At 36.9% G+C, this 20,922-nt stretch overlaps 1 protein-coding gene across 18 annotated transcripts in view; it reads right to left on the reverse strand.

The window, feature by feature from the left end:
• Positions 1-20,922, reverse strand: part of CUL2 (cullin 2) — a 123,545-nt gene that overhangs the window by 5,927 nt on the left and 96,696 nt on the right. For all 18 annotated transcript variants that reach the window (XM_054521737.2, XM_054521736.2, XM_054521734.2 and 15 more), the window contains 9 exon segments: positions 19,073-19,197; positions 17,098-17,205; positions 16,371-16,430; positions 15,422-15,550; positions 15,231-15,317; positions 13,596-13,748; positions 12,924-13,001; positions 9,266-9,332; positions 371-573 (listed from right to left, as the gene is read on the reverse strand). In XM_054521737.2, coding sequence (XP_054377712.2) covers positions 371-573; positions 9,266-9,332; positions 12,924-13,001; positions 13,596-13,748; positions 15,231-15,317; positions 15,422-15,550; positions 16,371-16,430; positions 17,098-17,205; positions 19,073-19,197 — 1,010 coding nt within the window.

Raw genomic sequence — 20,922 nt, forward strand, 5'->3', positions numbered from 1 at the left:
CATTTCCTGTTAAAGAACCATGAAATTAAGCACATTTATAAAACCAAAAACCTGGAAAGTCTTTAAAGGCTAGTTTCAAAATCTCAATTAATCAAAATCTTCCAGATGGCAATTCTTTTACAATTATTCAATAAGCTGTAACAGTATAGGACAAATAAAATCAAACTATAAACGGCACATGGCACCAACTCACACAGCATGCTCTGTGATGCCTTATGCTCGCAGCTCTATGGAGCGTGCAGTAACGTAGTAAATACAAGTGCTTTCCAGAGCACAATGACAAATACAGCCTTACTTTAAAACTGCAAACATCTCATGAAAAAGCTTTAATGCTGATGATGCTTAAATTTTTTGGAATATTACTACATACCTTTTCTGAATCATGGTTAATCATTTTCACATCAAGTAATGATTTGATTGTTTTTGTCAGTTCCTTTTCATTCATCTGAGTGCTGTCCTGAAGCTCTTTATAACTGACAGTTTCACTGTTGTTAAAGGCAAGAAGAACTGCCATTTGGTATGTTGTAACCATGGCTACATATGGTTTGCCCAAATAGTTCATTTTAACTTCACCTACAATTAAAACAAAAACTGACAGTGAACTGACCGTTCAAAGAAACGTTTCAAATTTACTTTATTTCAGACATTTTCTTCGGAAAGAGTGAACCAATAATTTTATTAAATTGTTGTAAAGCCACTGCTGTTAACAAGGTAGTCATTTTGTTTCTTGGGGAGGTGAGGATGGAAGTCTATTAGTTTTGAGTATATGGTATAAATCAGTTAAACTATCATAACTTCACCGGTAGGTTAAAACAGTCTTTAAGGCCAGGCGCAGCGGCTCACCCCTGTAATCCCAGCACTTTGGGAGGCCGAGGCAGGCAGATCACTTTAGGTCAGGAGCTCGAGACCAGCCTGATCAACATGGTAAAACCCCATCTCAACTAAAAGTACAAAAATTAGCCAGGCATGGTGGCACATGCCTGTAATCCTAGCTACTTGGGAGGCTGAGGCAGAAAAATCACTTGAACCTGGGAGACGGAGGTTGCAGCAAGCTGAGATGGCACCACTGCACTCCAGCATGGGTGACAGAGTGAGACTCCGTCTCAAAAAAAAAAAAAAAAAAAGTCTTTAAATATTAATAGAAATGCTAAGACTTAGGCAGAAAAAGAAAAGAACAAAAAACCCAAACAATAAAAGGAGGTGGGAGAAGGAGAAATGGACAGACAAAGGGGAAAGTGATACCAGCAACTGCCTCAAGTGCTGTCGATAGCCCTCCCAGGTAATAAGATTCAAGCCTCCTGGGAGGTCCACAGCCATATGGAAAATGCTTCTGCAGCCCTGTCTAAGCTGTAATTTCTGCCAAAATTAATGCTATTATGCCTCATAAATAACATTTTTCTTTCCAGTAACTTCCTAGAGGCAAACAGGTATGAAAGGAGAGACAAATAGGCAGACCCATTCTCTTGCTGAAAGTTGATAGCAAAAGAATCTGAATGTTTTCATAAAAATGAAAAACATTTAATCTGAATATTTTCATAAATATGTTCTGCATGTGCTGGGCATGGTGGCTTATGCCTGTAATCCCAGCACTTTGAAACGCCGAGGTGGGCAGATCACTTAAACCCAGGAGTTCGAGACCAGCCTGGTCAACATGGCGAAACCTTGTCTCTACTAAAAATACAAAAATTCTCTGGGCATGATGACATATGCCTGTAATCCCAGCTACTCGGGAGGCTAAGGTATAAGAATCACTTGAACCTGGGAGGCGGAAGTTGCAGTGAGCCAAGATCGCACCACTGCACTCAAACCTGGGCGACAGAATGAGTATCTGTCTCAAAAAAAAAAATTCTATATGCTAAATGACCCTGGGAGCTCTAAGAGACAGAGCAAGTATTATGTATACTACAGTTCTGCAACATCCTGGGAGACAGCAGCATGACATCAGCACACTGAAAGCTCATAACGAATAATATGGCAAACATGTCTACACTCTGTAATGCTCCATACATGTAAAAAAAAAAAAAAAAAAGATGCAAATCAAAGAACTGCTTCCTAAAGCACGAAGTTGTGGTTTGATGACTAACACACACACGGCCTGCATTATTTGATTGTTGAATGGATCATAAATGAAATCGGGCCGGGGGCGGTAGCTCGCGCCTGTAATCCCAGCACTTTGGGAGGTGGAGGCGGGCGGATCACGAGGTCAGGAGATCGAGACCATGGTGAAACCCCTGCTCTACTAAAAATACAAAAAAAAAAAATTAGCTGGGTGTGGTGGCGGACGCCTGTAATCCCAGCTACTCGGGAGGCTGAGGCAGGAGAATGGCGTGAACTCGGAGGCAGAGCTTGCAGTGAGCTGAGATCGCGCTACTGCACTCCAGCTTGGGCAACAGAGCGAGACTCCATCTCACACACACACACACACACACAAATGAAATAAACATGAGATTTGATTTTAAAGCTCTTCATTGTTAACTCAAGGAAGCTGTATTTCTCATGAAATTACCCCAGAGACTGCTTTTCCCTCTCAAGGATAATTAGTAACTCTGATTAAGGTTTTCTGCTTTATGTATTCATTACCTCATTAAAGATTTTAGGCCGGGCGCAGTGGCTCACGCCTGTAATCCCAGCACTTTGGGAGGCCGAGGCAGGTGATCACCTGAGGTCTGGAGTTCAAGACCAGCCTGACCAACATGGAGAAACCCCGTCTCTACTAAAAATACAAAATTAGCCGGGTGTGGTGGCGCATGCCTGTAATCCCATCTACTCCAGAGGCTGAGGCAGGAGAATGGCTTGAACCTGGGAGGCGGAGGTTGCTGTGAGCCGAGATTGTGCCATTGCACTCCAGCCTGGGTAACAAGAGCGAAACTCAGTCTCAAAAAAAAAAAAGATTTTAAAGGCTATGAGTGAATTCATTAGCTTAATATCACCATAAATGCAATATTATCTTGATTATTATCATTTATGCCTTGACTTATTTCAGATAAAACTGATATTTAGAAATATTTTTCAGAATTATCTGGATGGGAATACCAAGAGAAAAAATTCATAACCCTCTAAATTTTCACAAAAGGAGGTTTAATATATTAAATTCAATATCCAATTCATAGAAACAACTTGTGCAAAAAATTATCATTTGGAGTATACTATGAACAATTTCTATAAACAGGACTCTTATCAACATTTAAGTTTGGAAAATGTAAGAAGTAAAACATTACATAAATTGCATTTTGTTATTTCTGCAATGATGACTTAATCATATGCAGAAACAAGTAGAGAATTATGCATCAAGCACCAAGATGATTAAGTGGCACCATCAGCCAGGATGTCACTGATGCTGTAATATGCTGCTGTGGGTTTGAAAGCAGAATGAGTCTTCTGCCACACAAAAGCCGTCTTTCAGCACCACGAGACCCAAAGAGCATTAGAACATGCGATGGGCCAAAGCATCATTTACTTCTTATTGAGTTCATTCTTTCATTGTGCCCTTTCTTGGTATTTTTCAATACTCTACCAGGGATCAGGGGTACATTGACCTCTTCCCACTTTTCTTAGCACCATACTCTTACTGAAAAGACTGGGGAAGGGGTAGGAAGACACGACGGAGGAAAGGAAACTTCAAACTTGGATGATTCATTTAATTACCGTGGTGTAAACACAAATGAGAAACGACAAGAGTGGTGATTTACCCTGCAGAATAGGTTGGCAAACCCTAAGAGACTAAAAACTAAAATAAAACATTCTGATACATGCATACTTAAAGTAAGCCAACAATAAATAATTCAAGCAGCATTTACAATGACAGGAAATAAAGAGCGGGCAGAACTCTCACAATAGTTTCATCCAAGTCACTCCCAAGTATCTGTGTCAGCTCTCTACTCTCTCAGGGAATGTTGAAGGCATGATAGAATATCACCATTTTGCAACCAGTAATGAAACAACTGATTCTGGCAAGGATCATCAGTGGAGGCTAAAACTACATTCGGTTCCTGGAACAGGGTATTCATGCCAAAGTATCATCCCTCAGATTGTCTGCTAAGCTAACTGAAGAGGGGAAAGAGTGCCTCTACAATGGAGATATCTGGTGGTTACCACCTTCATCAAGTGACCAAATTTAGCATCTCTAATAGTGAGACAATCTGACATTAGATGCCTTTGAAATATGCAATATGAAATACACAGGACCACCTATGAAATATCCTTGCCAATAATACTTAACTGAATATAATCAAACCTTTAGAACTAATTTCCACTTTCCAGAACATACAAGGAATAGAAAACAAATTAAAAAAATAAATAAATAAATCACAAATAAGTAATCCAAAGTACTGGATATTCTACAAGACAACTGGCCTGGTCTGTTCAAAACAGTGTGTCAAAGAATGCTGAGAAGTGGGGAGGTGGAAGGGAAATGTAACAACCAAATATCATTAGTGACCTCTGACAGCCAAGCAAGTCACCTAGGGACAATCAGGGAAATTTGAATATGGACTGGACATTAGACAATACTAACATCCCTCCCTATTTTTAGCTGTTGGAATTATTTGAAAACAAAAGCAAGACAAATTTAGTCAATAGAATCGTTATCTTTTAAGGTTTGCACAATGATATGGTGTTACTTTTATTCTGGCAAACACTAGTAACTACCAACACATACTATGATGTAGGGTTCACAAAATTCTAGCCTGATCCATACTGTCTAGTGAAGTTTTTTTTGTCTTCCTTGAGTTCATCATTTCTCATCGTGTCTTTCAGCAACTGACCAGGAATCTCTGCAACTTCTTGCTCTGCCACAAATAAAACTTATTTATATGCAGACAGTGTAATAGTTTCTGTCACACTGTCTGGTTATATCTCTTTATCAAGTACCTGTATGTCTTTATCAAACTGTTCCTTATGGTTAATTCTATCCAAAGCCTTAGTCATAAATCCAGTGGAATTTTTAGGATTTTTCTCACTCTGTCACATCTGGCATCACAGATTGCTTCTTAAAATTCTTCCTCTGTTAGAAATACACTCTCATTGCTTCTTAAAATTCTTCCTCTGTTAGAAATACACTCTCAACACTCTCCTTTACCTAGCTTGGTTAAGTCCTATTCATTCTTTTTATTTTTTGTTTTTTTTTTTCCAAGACAGGGTCTCACTATGCTGCCCAGGCTGATCTTGAACTCCTGGGCTCAAGGGATTCTCCTGCCTCAGCCTCCCAAAGTGCTAGATTACTCTGACCTTATTTTAACCTTGATCACCTTCTCATGGACCTTAGGGGTTAGAGCTTCAACAGAAGACTTTGTGGGGAGCACATTACAGTCTCTGCAGGCTTTGGACATGGTGACAATTTTATTCCATTCTAACTGTAGATTAAATTAACCTCCATGTTAACCTACAGCATGTTTTCTTTCTTTCTTTTTTTGAGACGGAGTCTTGCTCTGTCGCCCAGGCTGGAGTGCAGTGGCGTGATCTCGGCTCACTGCAATCTCCGCCACCCAGGTTCATGCTATTCTCCTGCCTCAGAGGATCTTATTTTCTGCACGCTGCTGTGTATAAACATACATTTATATATATATACATGTATATATATTATATATACATGTGTATATATATACGTAATATATATACATATATACGTATATATGTGTATATACATATATGTACGTATATACATATATATGTATATATATACACACACACACATAAATATGTTGTGATAAAACTATATAAATGATATTTCCATAATACATGCTTATATTATTGTTAATTTTAATGTATGAATATGTATTAAATAAAAACCCATTTCATTTACATATACATGTACATGTATATGTATATCCTTCCTTCCTTCTTTCATTTATTATTTATTATTTTTTATTTTCTTTTATTTATTTTCTTTTTGGGCATGCCTGGTCTTCTCACTCTGGGCTCTGGTGACTTCAGCCTCCCAAGTAGCTGGGACTACAGGGATCTCTTAAGCCCGGGAGGCAGAGGCTAATGTGGGCTGTGATAGCGCGCCTCCACTCCAGCTTACGTGAGGTGGGGTGAGGAGAGGTGAAGTGAGGTGAGGTGGGGTGAGGTGGGGTAAGATGGGCATCTGGCCCTATTAGTTCTTGAAAACAAGTTGAGATGTGATTTCCCCAGAAGACTTCCCTCGCCAGGACCTGACTGCCACCACCATTCTGTGATATGCCCTGGGCTGGCCTCTATCACATTCAAAACACCGTACTGTAACTATGTACTTGTCTGTCTTCCTACTAGACATGAGCTTTTTTTGAGGGCCAAGGCTCTGTATTTTATTTCTGTCCACTTGGCGTTTAGAAGTACCTGAGACATAGGAAATGTTCTTTGAGTTGATCAATGAATTTTGCAACAATAAAGACGAGGAAACAGGCTCAAAGGAGTTAAGTAATTTGCTTAAGATTACACAGCTAATAAGTTGTGAGCTAATAACTCCAACCACAGGTCTTCTGATTCTAAATTCCCCCAAACACCACTTTGTGCACCATCAACCATTTGTGAAGACTCTTCATTTACAACACAAAAATTAACCTTTTCTTGGGTATTCAATGAGCTGGGAACGTAGAAATAGACTAGGAAAGAATAATTTTCATTCTATGTTTAAGCAGAAGTAACAGGGGTTCTCAAGAAACAGAACTCTGAGTGATCTGTCCAGCCTCAGAGCCAGTGTTTTAAAGAAGTCCTGGAGCCTTAGGCCATATATGGGTAATCTAGAACAAGCAACTTCAATACACATAGCGTGTGAGAAACTTTTTGTTAAATGAATAAATGGAGAACAAAAATAAAATGAAAAATGTTGGTCAAAGGGGACAAAGTTTCAGTTAGGATCAGTAAGTTATGGAGATCTATCATATAGCATGGTGACTGTTAATCTACTGTAGAGTAAACTTGAAAATTACTGTGACAAAGCCGGGCACGGTGGCTCATGCCTGTAATCCCAGCACTTTAGGAGGCCGAGGTGGGTAGATCACGAGGTCAGGCATTCGAGACCAGCCTGGCCAACATGGTGAAACACCGTCTCTACTAAAAATACAAAAATTAGCTGGGAGTGGTAGTGTGTGCCTGTAATCCCAGCTACTCAGAAGGCTAAGGCAGGAGAATCACTTGAACCCAGAAGGTGGAGGTTGCAGTGAGCCGAGATCGCCACTTCACTCCAGCCTGGGTGACAGAGCAAGACCCCATCTCAAAGAAAAAAAAGAAAATTGCTGTGACAGTAGATGCTAAATGGTCTCATCACAAATAAAGATAAGGGAGAAGCTACTTGTGTTAATTAGCTTGAGTTAATCATTTTACAATATAAACATATAACAAAGCATCACACTGTACACTGTAAACAGATACAATTTTTATGTGTCAATTGTATCTTATTAAAGCTGGGAAGAAAACTCTAACTCCTGGTTTCACTGATAGGTCACAGGTGTTTTCAGTACCTTCAGTGACTCAAAACAAAAAAATAAACTTATAAGGTTCTCTTTCCAAAGGAAGTAACTATTTGGTTTTAACTAAAACACAAATAATATTAAATAAAAGAAATGAACAAACAAAAGAGCTCCCCAAATCAACTTATGTATCAGCTTAGAAATTTAGTATAGCTCAAAAACAGAAAGAAAGTTATTCTCTTTCCTGTTTAGGTGATGTTGGTGACTATTTTCAAACTAAATTCCAATGGCTAAAAAACTATGTGCATAAATTTATTTTCTTCTTATACACCACTGGTTGTTATGAAAAAATGAGCCCCTTACTAAAATTACTTTAGGAGACATGTTAATTATTGCTGAAATAATGAGAATAACCAAGAAAGTTTAAACTCCCCTAGACAGATATTCATGGAAAGTAAAAGCAAGCTAAATCGAACTGCACTAAGATATATTAGCTTTCTTAGAAAAAAAAAAAAAAATCTAAAACCCTGGTCCAGCATTTTTTCTTAAAATCAATTATGTTTACTAAATAAAAATAGAATATATTGATTGACTGGTTGAGATAGGGTCTTGCTCTGTTGCCCAGGCTGGAGCGCAGTGGCACGATCATGGCTCACTGCAGCCTCCAGCTCGTGGGCTCAAGTGATCCTCCCATCTCAGCCTCTCAAGTAGCTGGGACTACAGGTGTGCTCCACCACGCCTGGCTAATTTTTGGATTTTTAGTAGAGACGGGGTTTTGCCATGTTGCCTAGGCTGGTCTCAAACTCCTGGGCTCAAGTGACCCACCTGTCTCAGCCTCCCCAAGTGCTGGGGTTGCAGGCGTGAGCCACTGCACCTAGCCAAAGGTCAAATTAAAATTTGACCTTTGACCACCACTAAGAGTATCAGTGAAAATCTCCTTATTTCAAAAATTATTTTAAAAATTAGAATGTCCAACTTGCTCAATAAAGATCAACTTATATAAGTAATGCAAAATGTATTACTAATACAATGAGCCATCATGTTCCCAAGATGTAAATTAGTCAAATCAACACCAAGTATCATAGTTACTTGGATAAAGTCACTCTTGGGGAGGGGATAGAAAACATATCCTAATAAAGGTTATGGCAAATGATTTTCTTGTACCATCTCTAAGAAATATTAGCATATATACCCTTTCCTTCTTGTACAAAGAAAAAGTGATTCAATGAACTTGTCAAAGCATAGTTTAGCAAAAAAAGAGAAAATTCAAGTGTCTGCTTTGGCTTACATATTCAGGCAACTCTACACACAGTCCACAATAATTCAGGTATTAATCCTACTGTAAGTAAGTGGACTCCATTGTTCCAGAAAGAAGCAAAGGAAATTAGACTGTGATCAAAGTTTTTTAAAATTGGAAACTATTGAAAATTAAGTGGGACTTTCTGCAAAAAGCTTTACTGTTGCATTCACTGCAGTATCATAAGTAAAAATCAAATGGTTAGGTCTCTTTATGATGCTATAATAATGAAACTGGCAAGGGGATCTGGCATACTTAGAGAACAAGTTTCTAGGTGTGTCTGACCCATCAAATGTGAGTTTCTAAATACATTTGCTAATGTAGTGGTTGGCTACAGAAATGTAATAAATCAGTATAAAGTCAGAACATTTCTTTAAAAGCAGCAAGATTATAAACAGTGTAATTATAATACTGTGAAAAAGTGCTATACTTGGATTTCATTGTTAGTTGCTTTAATGGGGAAAGGTTGATGGAGGAGAAAAGGTTAAAAACTGTAATTGGGCCATAGAAAATCTCTTTCTAAATTAATATAATCATCAGGTAAATTTCATTAAGCCAGATATAATTAAATGCATTTTACCTGTACACAGATAATGTAACCATGTAAGTTTCCTTCCACTGAAATGTTGGCTATAAAATAATTCAAACTGTAAAAAAAAAAAAAAAAATCACATTATTTTTAGCTACTATAACTTGCCTACTTAATTAACACTATACTACAAAAGCAATGAAAACCACTGATATTAGAAGAGACATTATAGCCCATCTGGTTTACCTCCTTCTTTTACAGAGGAGAAAGCACGTTCCTGTGGTCCCTAATCAAGGCTATACACGTATATTCCAGCTCTTTTAATTGACAACCTGTTCTAGAGTTCTCTCCACTAAACCACAGCACTGCAAATTGGACTTTCGGTATGACATAGTGATTCATTATCATTTCTGAATAATACTAACATGGACTTTATAAATTCCACTTACTAACCAAAGACAGCAACATATATATTTCACCATGAAAAGAGAAACCCTACCTTCATTTCTAATCTCCCATTTGCCAACATATAGCTTCCACATTCAATCAGACACAAATACGAAGTTTTAGGGTATATCTCTGGATTATTCTTTTGCTGATATTATTGTGAACAATTAAATTTAAATTCTATTAATATAGCCTTCAAATTTCAAACATTCCTCCCTGGACTGAATGTGTAATTACAGGACAAAAATACAGAGTTCTTTTTTCTTTAATAAAGAGCTAGTATACAATAAAAAGTGGAAAAATGATACTGAATGTGAAAAAGATAAAAACTCAATTTCTTTATAAAACTAAAAAATAAACTGCATTATGCCAGTTCAGAATTCTGAATAAACTTTTAGCATGATGTACCATATATAACATACTTAAAGCTTTTATTTGTATATCAAACTTTACCTTTTGTACTTTAAAAAGGAAATTCATATAAAGCAGTCAGCAATGACTGACCTATCAGCTATATTATGACCACTCCTTAACGGCAAAAGTTAATAGCTCCAGCCAAGAAAATGAGTCAATTCCTTCAGTAGTTACTCTAAGTTTGCCTAGTCCTGGGAAGCTGAAATATGTTAAGCCTATTTTCCCTCTAATGGTGCAGCATCCTCCTCTACCAGCAGATCCACCAATCCCTTTGCAGGATGAACAGGAAATGACTAGCACCTGGAATACTTCAGATTGCCTGCTTAGTTCTAATCCAGACAAACAGCAAATTGAAATATGTCATAAGAGGATTTCAGAAGTATGATCTGACTAATTAATAACTCCCAGGGATATCAATAAAATTCAACCACTACTATATAATTCACAATTTATAACACATTTACAATGAATCTCTGGAGAAAAGCAAAATAAAAGTTAAAAAAATCTTTCATTTTTTTCTCAAAACACTTTTGGAAACGAGAAATTCCAGCTTTAAAATGCTCATAATTTAAAGTGCAAAGCTGGCTTTAAAACTATATTCCAGGCTCTAAAAACATGTTTTACCTCTTCAGTAGTACTATTTGGTAAAGTTTTATTGATAATATCAATATGCCAAAAGAAGATACTGATTCATCCTTACATTTAAAATCTGACTACAAAGACTCTCATGTCTATAGCTAATCAAGAACAAACAGACTCCAATAAATTCATCAATTCATATGGCACTACGAAGACCAAAGTTATAAAACCTTCCTTGATTATATCATTAAAATAATTGTGTTAGCAAAGCTTATTAGTAAAAAATATATGTTGACTAAACTTATTTTATTTTATTATTATTATACTTTAAGTTTTAGGGTACATGTGCACAATGTGCAGGTTAGTTACATATGTATACATGTGCCATGCTGGTGTGCTGCACCCATTAACTCGTCATTTAGCATTAGGTTTATCTCCTAATGCTATCCCTCCCCCCTCCTCCCAGACTAAACTTATTTTAAAATAAATAGGATAAAAAACAGCATTTTTCAAATACTGTTTAAGGGCATTAATTAGATCTCAAAGAGCCTTAAAAATTCAATGAGTTTATTTACCTTTAATAGATAGCTACATTAATATACACTACTTTAGATACTTTTTTTTTTTTTTTTGAGGCGGAGTCCCCCTCTATCGCCCAGGCTAGAGTGCAGTGGCGCAATCTCGGCTCACTGCAACCTCCACCTCCTGGATTCAACCGATTCTCCTGCCTCAGCCTCCAGAGTAGCTGGGACTACAGGTGCATGCCACCACGCCCGGCTAATTTTTTGTATTTTTAGTAGAGACGGGGTTTCACTGTGTTAGCCAGGATGGTCTCGATCTCCTGACCTCATGATCCACCCGCCTCGGCCTCCCAAGGTGCTGGGATTACAGGCGTGAGCCACCGCGCCCGGCAACTTTAGATACTTCTAATGTTACGCAGGTTTTTGGCCTAGGTAAAAAAGAAATGTAACAATTAAGATTGATTGGCCTAAAGTATAAAATAAATTACTTTTAATTACAGCTTTAATTCCACAGTTTTGAGATACTTTGGTGTAAAATAAAGGTAATTCTTGATAGTTATATTTAAGATTAAAATGTAAAAAATGCAAATCATCACTAAGGCAGGATGGATTAATTTACATGTGAAAACTGTACACTATTAAGTATACAAATGGATTTCAATCCTATGTATCTGAAAACCTGGACTTACTAGAAAAAAAATAAAGGACAAACTCCCTCTACTGGTAACTGGAGACAATTCAAATGGAGAGAATAGTATTTTTGGAATCAGAATTTTATAGACAGAAACTCACTTCCTATTTGTAAATGGGGAAACTAAAACCTGAGGAAGACTATTTATCAAGAAATAAAGTTTAAGGAGTTAAAAACTATAAACAGAAAATAATTATTCCAAGGAAAGAGGAAAGAAAAAACTAAAGGAAAACTTCATTTCTGCCAGCTCCTATTCTCTCCCTTAATTTCAATCAGGGACACAGGATTTTTAAAAAGAAACGTAAAAGACTGCCAAGGCCAGACATGGTGGCTCATGCCTGAAATCCCAGCACTTTGGGATGTATTCTTTCTGCAAAATTTGTAATAACCTTGGATTATAGTCTGCCCCATCCAATGAATGTCTGCACAAATGCTCTTCTTCACATAGTTTCTAAAATAGTCTGTGCTACAATCTCTTTTCAAAGAAGATGTAAGAAGTCCTAATTTAGCCTCCTATTCTGAAAGTCTATCATGCTTGCCTTCCTGAAACCTACCTGCTGGTTACAGGACTCTCCTCTATTAGTTATTACCACGAAACTAATAACCACTATCAATCACTGTTACTACTTACTCTACTAGCAGTTACTTCACATATATTTATTACAGGACAGAAATAAAAATATTACAAGGGCTGAATGAGGTATTTGGTCAAAATTCAAAAGGAAAACTGGTAAGTGATATTTTAAGTGTTGAATTCTAAGCTTTCTTCTGATATCAACATTTTTATAATTTAAAACTGCTTAATAGCAGATGATAGACTTACTCAGAATAAGAGACATGCTTTGACAAAGAACCATATGACATTCTTAGCATTTTAGTTTTAATATTAGTAACTACAATAACTTACATTCTTCCTAAAGGACAGACTGACTATAATTTCTGAATCTATTTTTATCACATGAACCCTTAAGACTTTGAAAAAATATTAAAGATGATATAATATGAAGACAATTATTAAAATTCCTTTAGTCTTCTAATATATTTCCTGCAAACTTACCATCTGTACACTTTTTTCTAATTCCTGGGGAATTGCAAACGTAGATGAAGGAGCCTGAGTAAGAGGCCACGCACCAGCCTAGAAGGAAAAAAATAAAATAAAAAGCTAAATGGATCAACATCTAAATTCAAGGTAAATATTTATTAAATAATCTAAGCATCTAAAACATTTTTTTCTTCCTCAAAATGTTGATAAAATCTGAGTATTTCTATCATGGCACATTTCATTCCAAACCAATAGGACTTTTTTTTTTTTTTTTTGAGATGGAGTCTCACTCCAACACCCAGGCTTCAATGCAGTGGCACGATCTCCGCTCACTGCAACCTCTGCCTCTGGGGTTCAAGCAATTCTCCTGCCTCTGCCTTCCCAGTAACTGGGATTACAGGCACGTACCACCACACCTGGCTAATTTTTGTATTTTTAGTAGAGATGGGTTTTCACGTGTTGGCCAGGCTGGTCTGGAACTCCTGAGCTCAAGAGATCTGCCCACTTTGGCCTCTCAAAGTGCTGGGATTACAGGCATGAGCCACCACGCCCAGCCCAAATCAATAGGACTTTAGAAGCCACAATCTACTGACAGAACCAAACGTAATCAGGCATCCATTTATGAATCCTTTGTATCAAAGTACTGAAATGATTAGTAAATGCTCATAGTAAAACACATATTCATACCTGTAGAACATATATTTGAAAACTAATTCCCAAATCTATTACTGTGTCTTGGTTTTTGATAAAATTGTTGAACTTATTGTTGAGATCAGCGCTGACACTCATATCTGTATACATCCGATGTAGCTTGCTGGTAAACTCATAACCACAGGCTTGCTATAAAAAAGTTTTAGAAAATACATGACTTCAAAAGAAAAATAATAAGTCATATTGGTTAATAATAATGTGTCGGTATTGCTAGGTCTTTGGTCAAAGGTTCTTGCATATACACTTATACCCAAGGACTAGTAATATATTCTTCATAAGTCAAAGCGACTAATCAAAACCTTTCAAACTTTCTTTCTTTTTAAAGACATATTTTAAATAAGTGAATAAAAACCACCTAACTAGGAACAATAAATCTCCCCTTAAACAAAAACTTTTTTATACGTTCATCTCTTATTTCAGCACTGCAAAATGCCCCATTACTATACATAAGATACCTTAAAAGGATTTTATGTTGTGTTTTGTTTTAAAGACATGGGGTCTCACTGTTGCCCATGCTGAAACGCAGTGGCTATTCATTGGCGCCATCATGGTGCACTACAACTTCGAACTCCTGGGCTCAAGAGATCCTCCTATCTCACTCTCCCAGTAGCTGGGACTATTAGCACATGCCACAGCTGCTGGCTCTTATAAGGTTTACAGACAGTATCAAATGAAAGATTACATAAATGATTACTGGGAATACTCCAGCCTATAGTCAATTGAAAAAGGTCTATTTAGGCATATTTTTAATAGCATCTACTGAGTGCTGAAGAAAACTATTTCTTTAAAATTATTCAAAATTCTGTTACCAGGTCAGAAAATCTGAATCTCTAATCTTGAAATATAAAAAGCTCATTAATTATAACACTACTTTTTTTTGTAATTAATCTATTTAGAGGCAGGATCTTGCTCTGTCACTCAGGATGGAGTGCAGTGGTGTGATCATGGCTCACAGCAGCCTCGATGTCCCAGGCTCCAGCAATCCTCCCACCTCAGCCTCCCGAGTAACTTGGGACTAGAGGAACACACCTCCAAGCCCAGCTAACTTTTCTATTTTTGGTAGAGACAGGGTTTTGCCATGTTTCCCAGGCTGGTCTTGAACTACTGAGCTCAAACAATCTACCTGCCTTGGCCTCCCAAAGTGCTACTATCATAGGCATGAGCCACCACACCTGGACAACACTACTTTTAGAAATTAAAGGAGTGCATATTATATTCAAAATGTCTACTATGCAGGAAAATTTATTGAATAACGCAGGATAAATAAGAACCTGCTACCACTTATCGGTATGTAAGCAAGCTGAAATGATGTAAAAATAAATTGAAATGGAATTGCACTCCAAAATCTGTACTTAAAGGAATATTTCAGGTGTATTCATTTATAAGTAGTAATAATCTTTTATCATTAATACTGATTATCTTGTGAATCTTCATATATAAACATATTTTGTCCTTTTAATACAGTATTTGTATATCCCACTGTGTGACTACACAAATATACATTTAACCAGATGAACTGTTTCCTGTTACTGTATACAATGCTGCAATGAACATCTTTATATGCTTGTGAATAAATTTCTAGGACAGTACCACATTAAAGACTTACATTACCTTTAATTTGTTGATCATGGCTTCTTCAGAGTCCATAGACATGGACAACCCATGAATTAAACGTTTTGCCAGCATTCTTGCGTAGAACTACATTTAAAAATATTTTAAAAGATTACTTCCTTTCTAACGATTTAGCATTCAGAAATAAAGTTAACTAAAATACAAATGAAACTTTTCTGTTCACAACATACCTTTTGAAAGACGTCCTTGTCATCAATGTATTTGAACACCGTGATGAAGCTCGTGAGCCTGTCTTCCACTTCATTCTCTGTCATCCCTTTTGCCGACTTCTTCAGTAAGTTGTCACAGTACTTAGCAAGCTCATGTAGAAATTGATAATAAATCTTACAAAGGGTACTTCTGTATATATCACGCCTCAAAGGAGGCAAAGTGACGATACAAGGTAAGATCAGTGGACAGAATTTTTGCTGTTTTTTTTTAGAGACTGGGTCTTGCTCTGTCACCAGGCTGGATTGCAGCGGACAACATCATAGCTCACTGCAGCCTCAAACTCCTAGGCTCAAAGGATCCTCCTTCCTCAGCCTCCCAAGTAGTTGGGACTACAGGCATGGACAACCACACCAGGCTTCTAAAGCTTTATGTAATAATCATAAATGTAAACTAAATAAAATATACATCATAAGGTAAATTTTTAAAAAGAACAAGTCAAATATCAAATCATCACTTACTGACCAATAAAGCAACTGATATAAGTAATACAAATTTTTAAAAGAACACCTAGGTGAGTTTCGAGTGGTTTTATAATTTTTGACATTGAACAAGTACTTTAAAAAAAAGTTACAAAAACCTTGTAAGCAAGTTTCCTTCAAAGGTTACCCAAACTTTATCATCAGATTTCCTTTAGATTTCAGATGTAACAGAATCTACATGAAAAGTATTGCAAATTATTTCAAAGTAGACATACATTAAAATCCAAACTTTGTAAAATGGTTATTCTTTAAGAAAAGACACATGGTATGTTGCATTTCTTACATAAATGCCAAACTATATACAATGTAGACAATTTTCCTTCTATTTTTCTGAAAAATGCTACAAAACCAAATTAATTTGATATTCTGAGTTTTCATTTTCTAATACTGACTTTTCATAAGATTACTTTTCAGCAACCACCAAACTTACCAGCTCAGGTGCTTTGCAAACAGACTTAGGTTCTCTGTAATTTACAACTGACGTAAGGGCCTAAATAAAAAACAGGCCATAATTAACCACCAGCCATAGGGAAAAAGTACAGCTAGTTCAATATAAGCCATAATCTGTACATCCAAAATTACCCCGCCACATAAAACACAGCATTGCCGGTAGTTTGTTAATATTTTCACACCTAACATGGTAGACTCCTCTGATTTTATTCTCTAATTACAAAATATCTATATATCCTGTTGCTATTGCAAGATACTCTGTAACTCATTATCGAAATTTGAACAGATAAAATAACGTTACTTAAAAAAAAATCTTACAATCTTGTAAGCAGCTTTCGTTTAACGTATACAAAAGTTCATGTAAAACATCTATTCTCTTTTCAAATATTATTCAATATAGCCTAAGTATTATGGCCAAAGAAAAAAATCAGTACTAAAAATTGCAAAATTATGCAAGTCTATCCAGAACATATCAGATGAAAAATTCCTCTTATATAGCACAATCATGGGACATTCTACAAGCATTCAATTTAACTATTCAGTTAATAATTTAAAAGTTATATTATTTCTATTTTGAATTTCATACCTAAATTACTTAATCTCCATGTCTAGATCAGAAATCTCATACTAGAAGTCTAATCTTGAAACTGCCTAAAGAATGATAGAGTTTTATGTACATATATAGTATATATGTATTTAAAACTTACCTTATCCAACGCACTCATAAAATGCTGATCACCATTCAAAACAGTGTTGATAAGCTGAACAAATTTACCATGCACTTCCAAAACTGACTCCACAAATAGTGTTGGCATCTAAAAATGAAATACAAGTACAAAACCACATTTTAAGAGGTTCAAGGATATCCAAACTACTAGGTTTATTAGACTTATTAGTAAATTTTTCCTCAAGGAAATTATGTTTCACACATGCACACTTCTCAGAAAATGGTTTTAGCTAAGACGGTCTTAGAAATTTAAAACTTTGGTGTTGAAGGCCAGGCGCAATGGCTCACGCCTGTAATCCCAGCACTTTTGGGAGGCCGAGGCGGGCGGATCACGAGGTCAGGAGATCGAGACCATCCTGGCCAACACGGTGAAACCTCGTCTCTAATAAAAATACAAAAAAATTAGCCGGATGTGGTGGCGTGTGCCTGTAATCCCAGCTACACGGGAGGCTGAGGCAGGGGAACTGCTTGAACCAGGGAGGTGGAGGTTGCAGTAAGTAGAGATCGTGCCACTGCACTCCAGCCTGGGCAACAGAGCAAGACTCCGTCTCAGAAAAACAACAACAAAAAAAAGAGAAAGAAAATAGCTTGTCATTCAACACAACAAGCTGTCATAGACTGTCTAGTACCTGCCAGAAGAACCCACCAAAAGCATACTTTTCTACTGTGTTGGAATAACTTATCTTAAGGGTAACAAGACCTGAACTACCAGGTCTATCACTTTCATAGAGGCTTAAATAAGCAAAGACTGCCTGCAAAGTCACTGAAGACTGAGAGAAAGGAGAGTTAAAAAGCCAGTAATCCTGAGAACAGAGACCGCTTGAACTTGGCAAGACGATCCCTCACATCTCAAGAGAGAAGAAATACCTAATAGTACAAAAGCGAGTTCTCCCTCTTAATGGTGATAACCATGAAGAAGTTACTAGCTAAGACTTAACTAAGTCAGCTGGATTTGAGTCTACCACAAATGTAGTCACTTATGTTTCCATCTCCCAGCCTTGACACAAAATTCTATGCTTCTATGCCCAATGTCATTGGACATGGAATCTATAAACGTAATAATGTAAACTAGTAAGTTTGACAAATAATACAGAGTAATAAACCTGAATACTATAAACTAATAGTTCTACAGAAATAGAAAACTGTGGTAAAAGGAATTTGAAGAAATAAAAAAATAGAAAACTTACACATTATTGTGGCATAACATAAAAACTAAAAATTATTACTTGCCAAAGACCAATCTGCAGCTAAGGTAACAGCCTCTAAAAAGTGCTCCTGAACAGTGATGTCTATCTTATAGATGAAGGGCAAACAGTTCTACTTAAGAAGAGATAGTAACATTTGAAGTTATTTCTCTCTTGCTCATCAAACATTACCAGTAATAACAAGATTTGGCGATGGGAAAGACAAACTGTTACAGTACAAACTGTTACAGTCGTGTGATTGGCAAAGTACTCGAGAAAGATGAGTATTAGGGACATGAGGGTTATTGTTTTGGGTATTTGGGGCAGCAAGCATATACTTACAGAAGATTATTTTAATCTAAATTTGCCTCCTGGACAACCAAATTCAGAGAATATGGAAAGGAGGCAAATTGCAAGTCGTCTATATTACCACTGATTAATACTGCCACCATGACAAAAAAACTACGTTATCAATTACACAAAAACACAGTTATTTAAAAATGGCAAGCTTATTTTCCTGTGGAAAGTTAACAACGGTTCAATGGACACCCTCTGTAGGGCTAAGCAGCAGCCTATCAATAGCTTTCTAATAATTTGATAATTCCAAAGTGAGTCCAACAAATTCTAGGTTTAAAACATTTGAATAAAGACATTTCTTTTGTTGGCATGGTAAGACTTTTTCTTTCATCTTTCAAAACAATAAAGTCAAAGGAAAGGCTCCACGATGGATCTGATTAGGAGGAAAACGTTCCAGTTCCCCACACAACTCACGTTTTCCTGAGTAAGGTTGCTGGTTGCTCGAAGGCCCTCATCATGGATGTGGTTTTGCAGCTCCTGAATCATATGAGGTAAACCAGTAGACACAGCACGGAGTAAGACGTACATATTTGCCATGTCTGAGAGGAAAAAGACATCTGAGGATTAACTCCCAAATATTTTCATTTATTAGGTAATATATGGATCCAAGTGCAGGAGTACAATATACAGATCCAAGTGCAGAGTACCCAGAGAAAAGTCCCCCATGCCCACCTCCCAGCCACACAAGCCCCTCTCCCCACAGGAAAGGGATGTGGTTATTTAACATCTTCCCAAAGATATTTTGTGCAAATTCAAGTGAATACATATATTCTTCCCTTTGCCCCTTTTAATACAGTGTACTGTATTTTGTATATTATTTGTAGCTTCAGAACACATTTTAACTTAGTGGTCTTTTCCTATCAGTACACAAAGCATTTCTATGTATTTTACAGCTGCACAGTACTCCATTATGTGGATATATTATAATTTCTTAACAATTGATGGAAACTTAGGTGGTTTCCAGTCTCTTGATACTGCAATGTTGCAATCAATAATCTTATACATGAGCAAGAATATATGCAATATAAGTTCCCAAAAGTGAGGTTACTGTGTCAAAGTTTAATCTTCTAACCACAGCTGCCAACAGCAGAGAGTTCCTTTGCCAATGTTTTGATCTCTAACACTGGGAGGTGAATAATGATCTCTCAGTGTAGTAGGTTTTATTTTAAACGTTTTATTAAAGCATCATACATATACAGAAAAGTATACAAACCATAAGTGTATATCTTACTGAATTATCACAAGTGAACACACAACACACCCATGTAATCACACGCAGGATAAGAAACAGGCATTACCTACACCCAGGAGTCCCCTTCATGCCTCCTTCCAATCACACACTCTTGCTCCTCTGCAAAGGTAACCACTGCTGTGACTTCTAAATCACAGATGAGTTTGAACTATGTATAAAAATGAGATCACACAATTCTTTCGTGTCTGGCTTCTTGTGTTCAACAACATGTGTATAAGGATCATCTATGTTGTTGTACATGGCTTTAATTTGTTCATTTCCACTCCTCTATAACATTCCATTGTATGAATATACTGTACTATTCTACAGTAACTGGACATTTGAGCTGTTCCAGTTTATGGAGCTATTACAAATACTAATATGAACATTCCTGTATGTCTTTTTGTATATATGTCCAGGCACTGGCGGTGGGGAGGTAAAGCAAGGGGGTGGTTATACGTTTAGGAGAACTGCTGGATCATAAAATACGCATAATATATCCCACTTAGCGGTCAGTGCCAGTTTCCCAAAGTAGTTGCATCAATTTATACTCTCACTTCAGTGTTCAACAAGTTCCTGCTACTTTACATTTCTTTCTATGTTTATTGGCCATCTGGGTATCTTCTATTCTGCAGTGCCTGTTTTTTGACCATTTTATATTTTGGATATAAATCTTTAGTATTGCAGCTACATTACCCTATAACTGTCTTCTGATGATCCAGTGGTTTTAATGGCTTTTTTTGAGACAGGGTCTTACTCTGTCACCCAGGCTGGAGTGCGTGGCAGGATCTCGGCTTACCGCAACCACCACCTTCCAGACTCAAGTAATCCTCCCACCTCAGCCTCCCAAGTAGATGGGACCACAGGTGCACACCACCCCCCCTGGCTAATGCTTGTATTTTTTTGCAGAGATGGGATACTGTCATGTTGCCCAGGCTGGTCTTGAACTCCTGAGCTCAAGCAATCTTCCTCCCTCTTAATGGCCTTTTAATAATCCAAAGTTTTTCATTTTAATGTAGTTCACTGGATCAAT

Source organism: Pongo abelii, chromosome 8 (assembly GCF_028885655.2).
Source record: "Pongo abelii isolate AG06213 chromosome 8, NHGRI_mPonAbe1-v2.0_pri, whole genome shotgun sequence".
NCBI lineage: Eukaryota > Metazoa > Chordata > Mammalia > Primates > Hominidae > Pongo > Pongo abelii.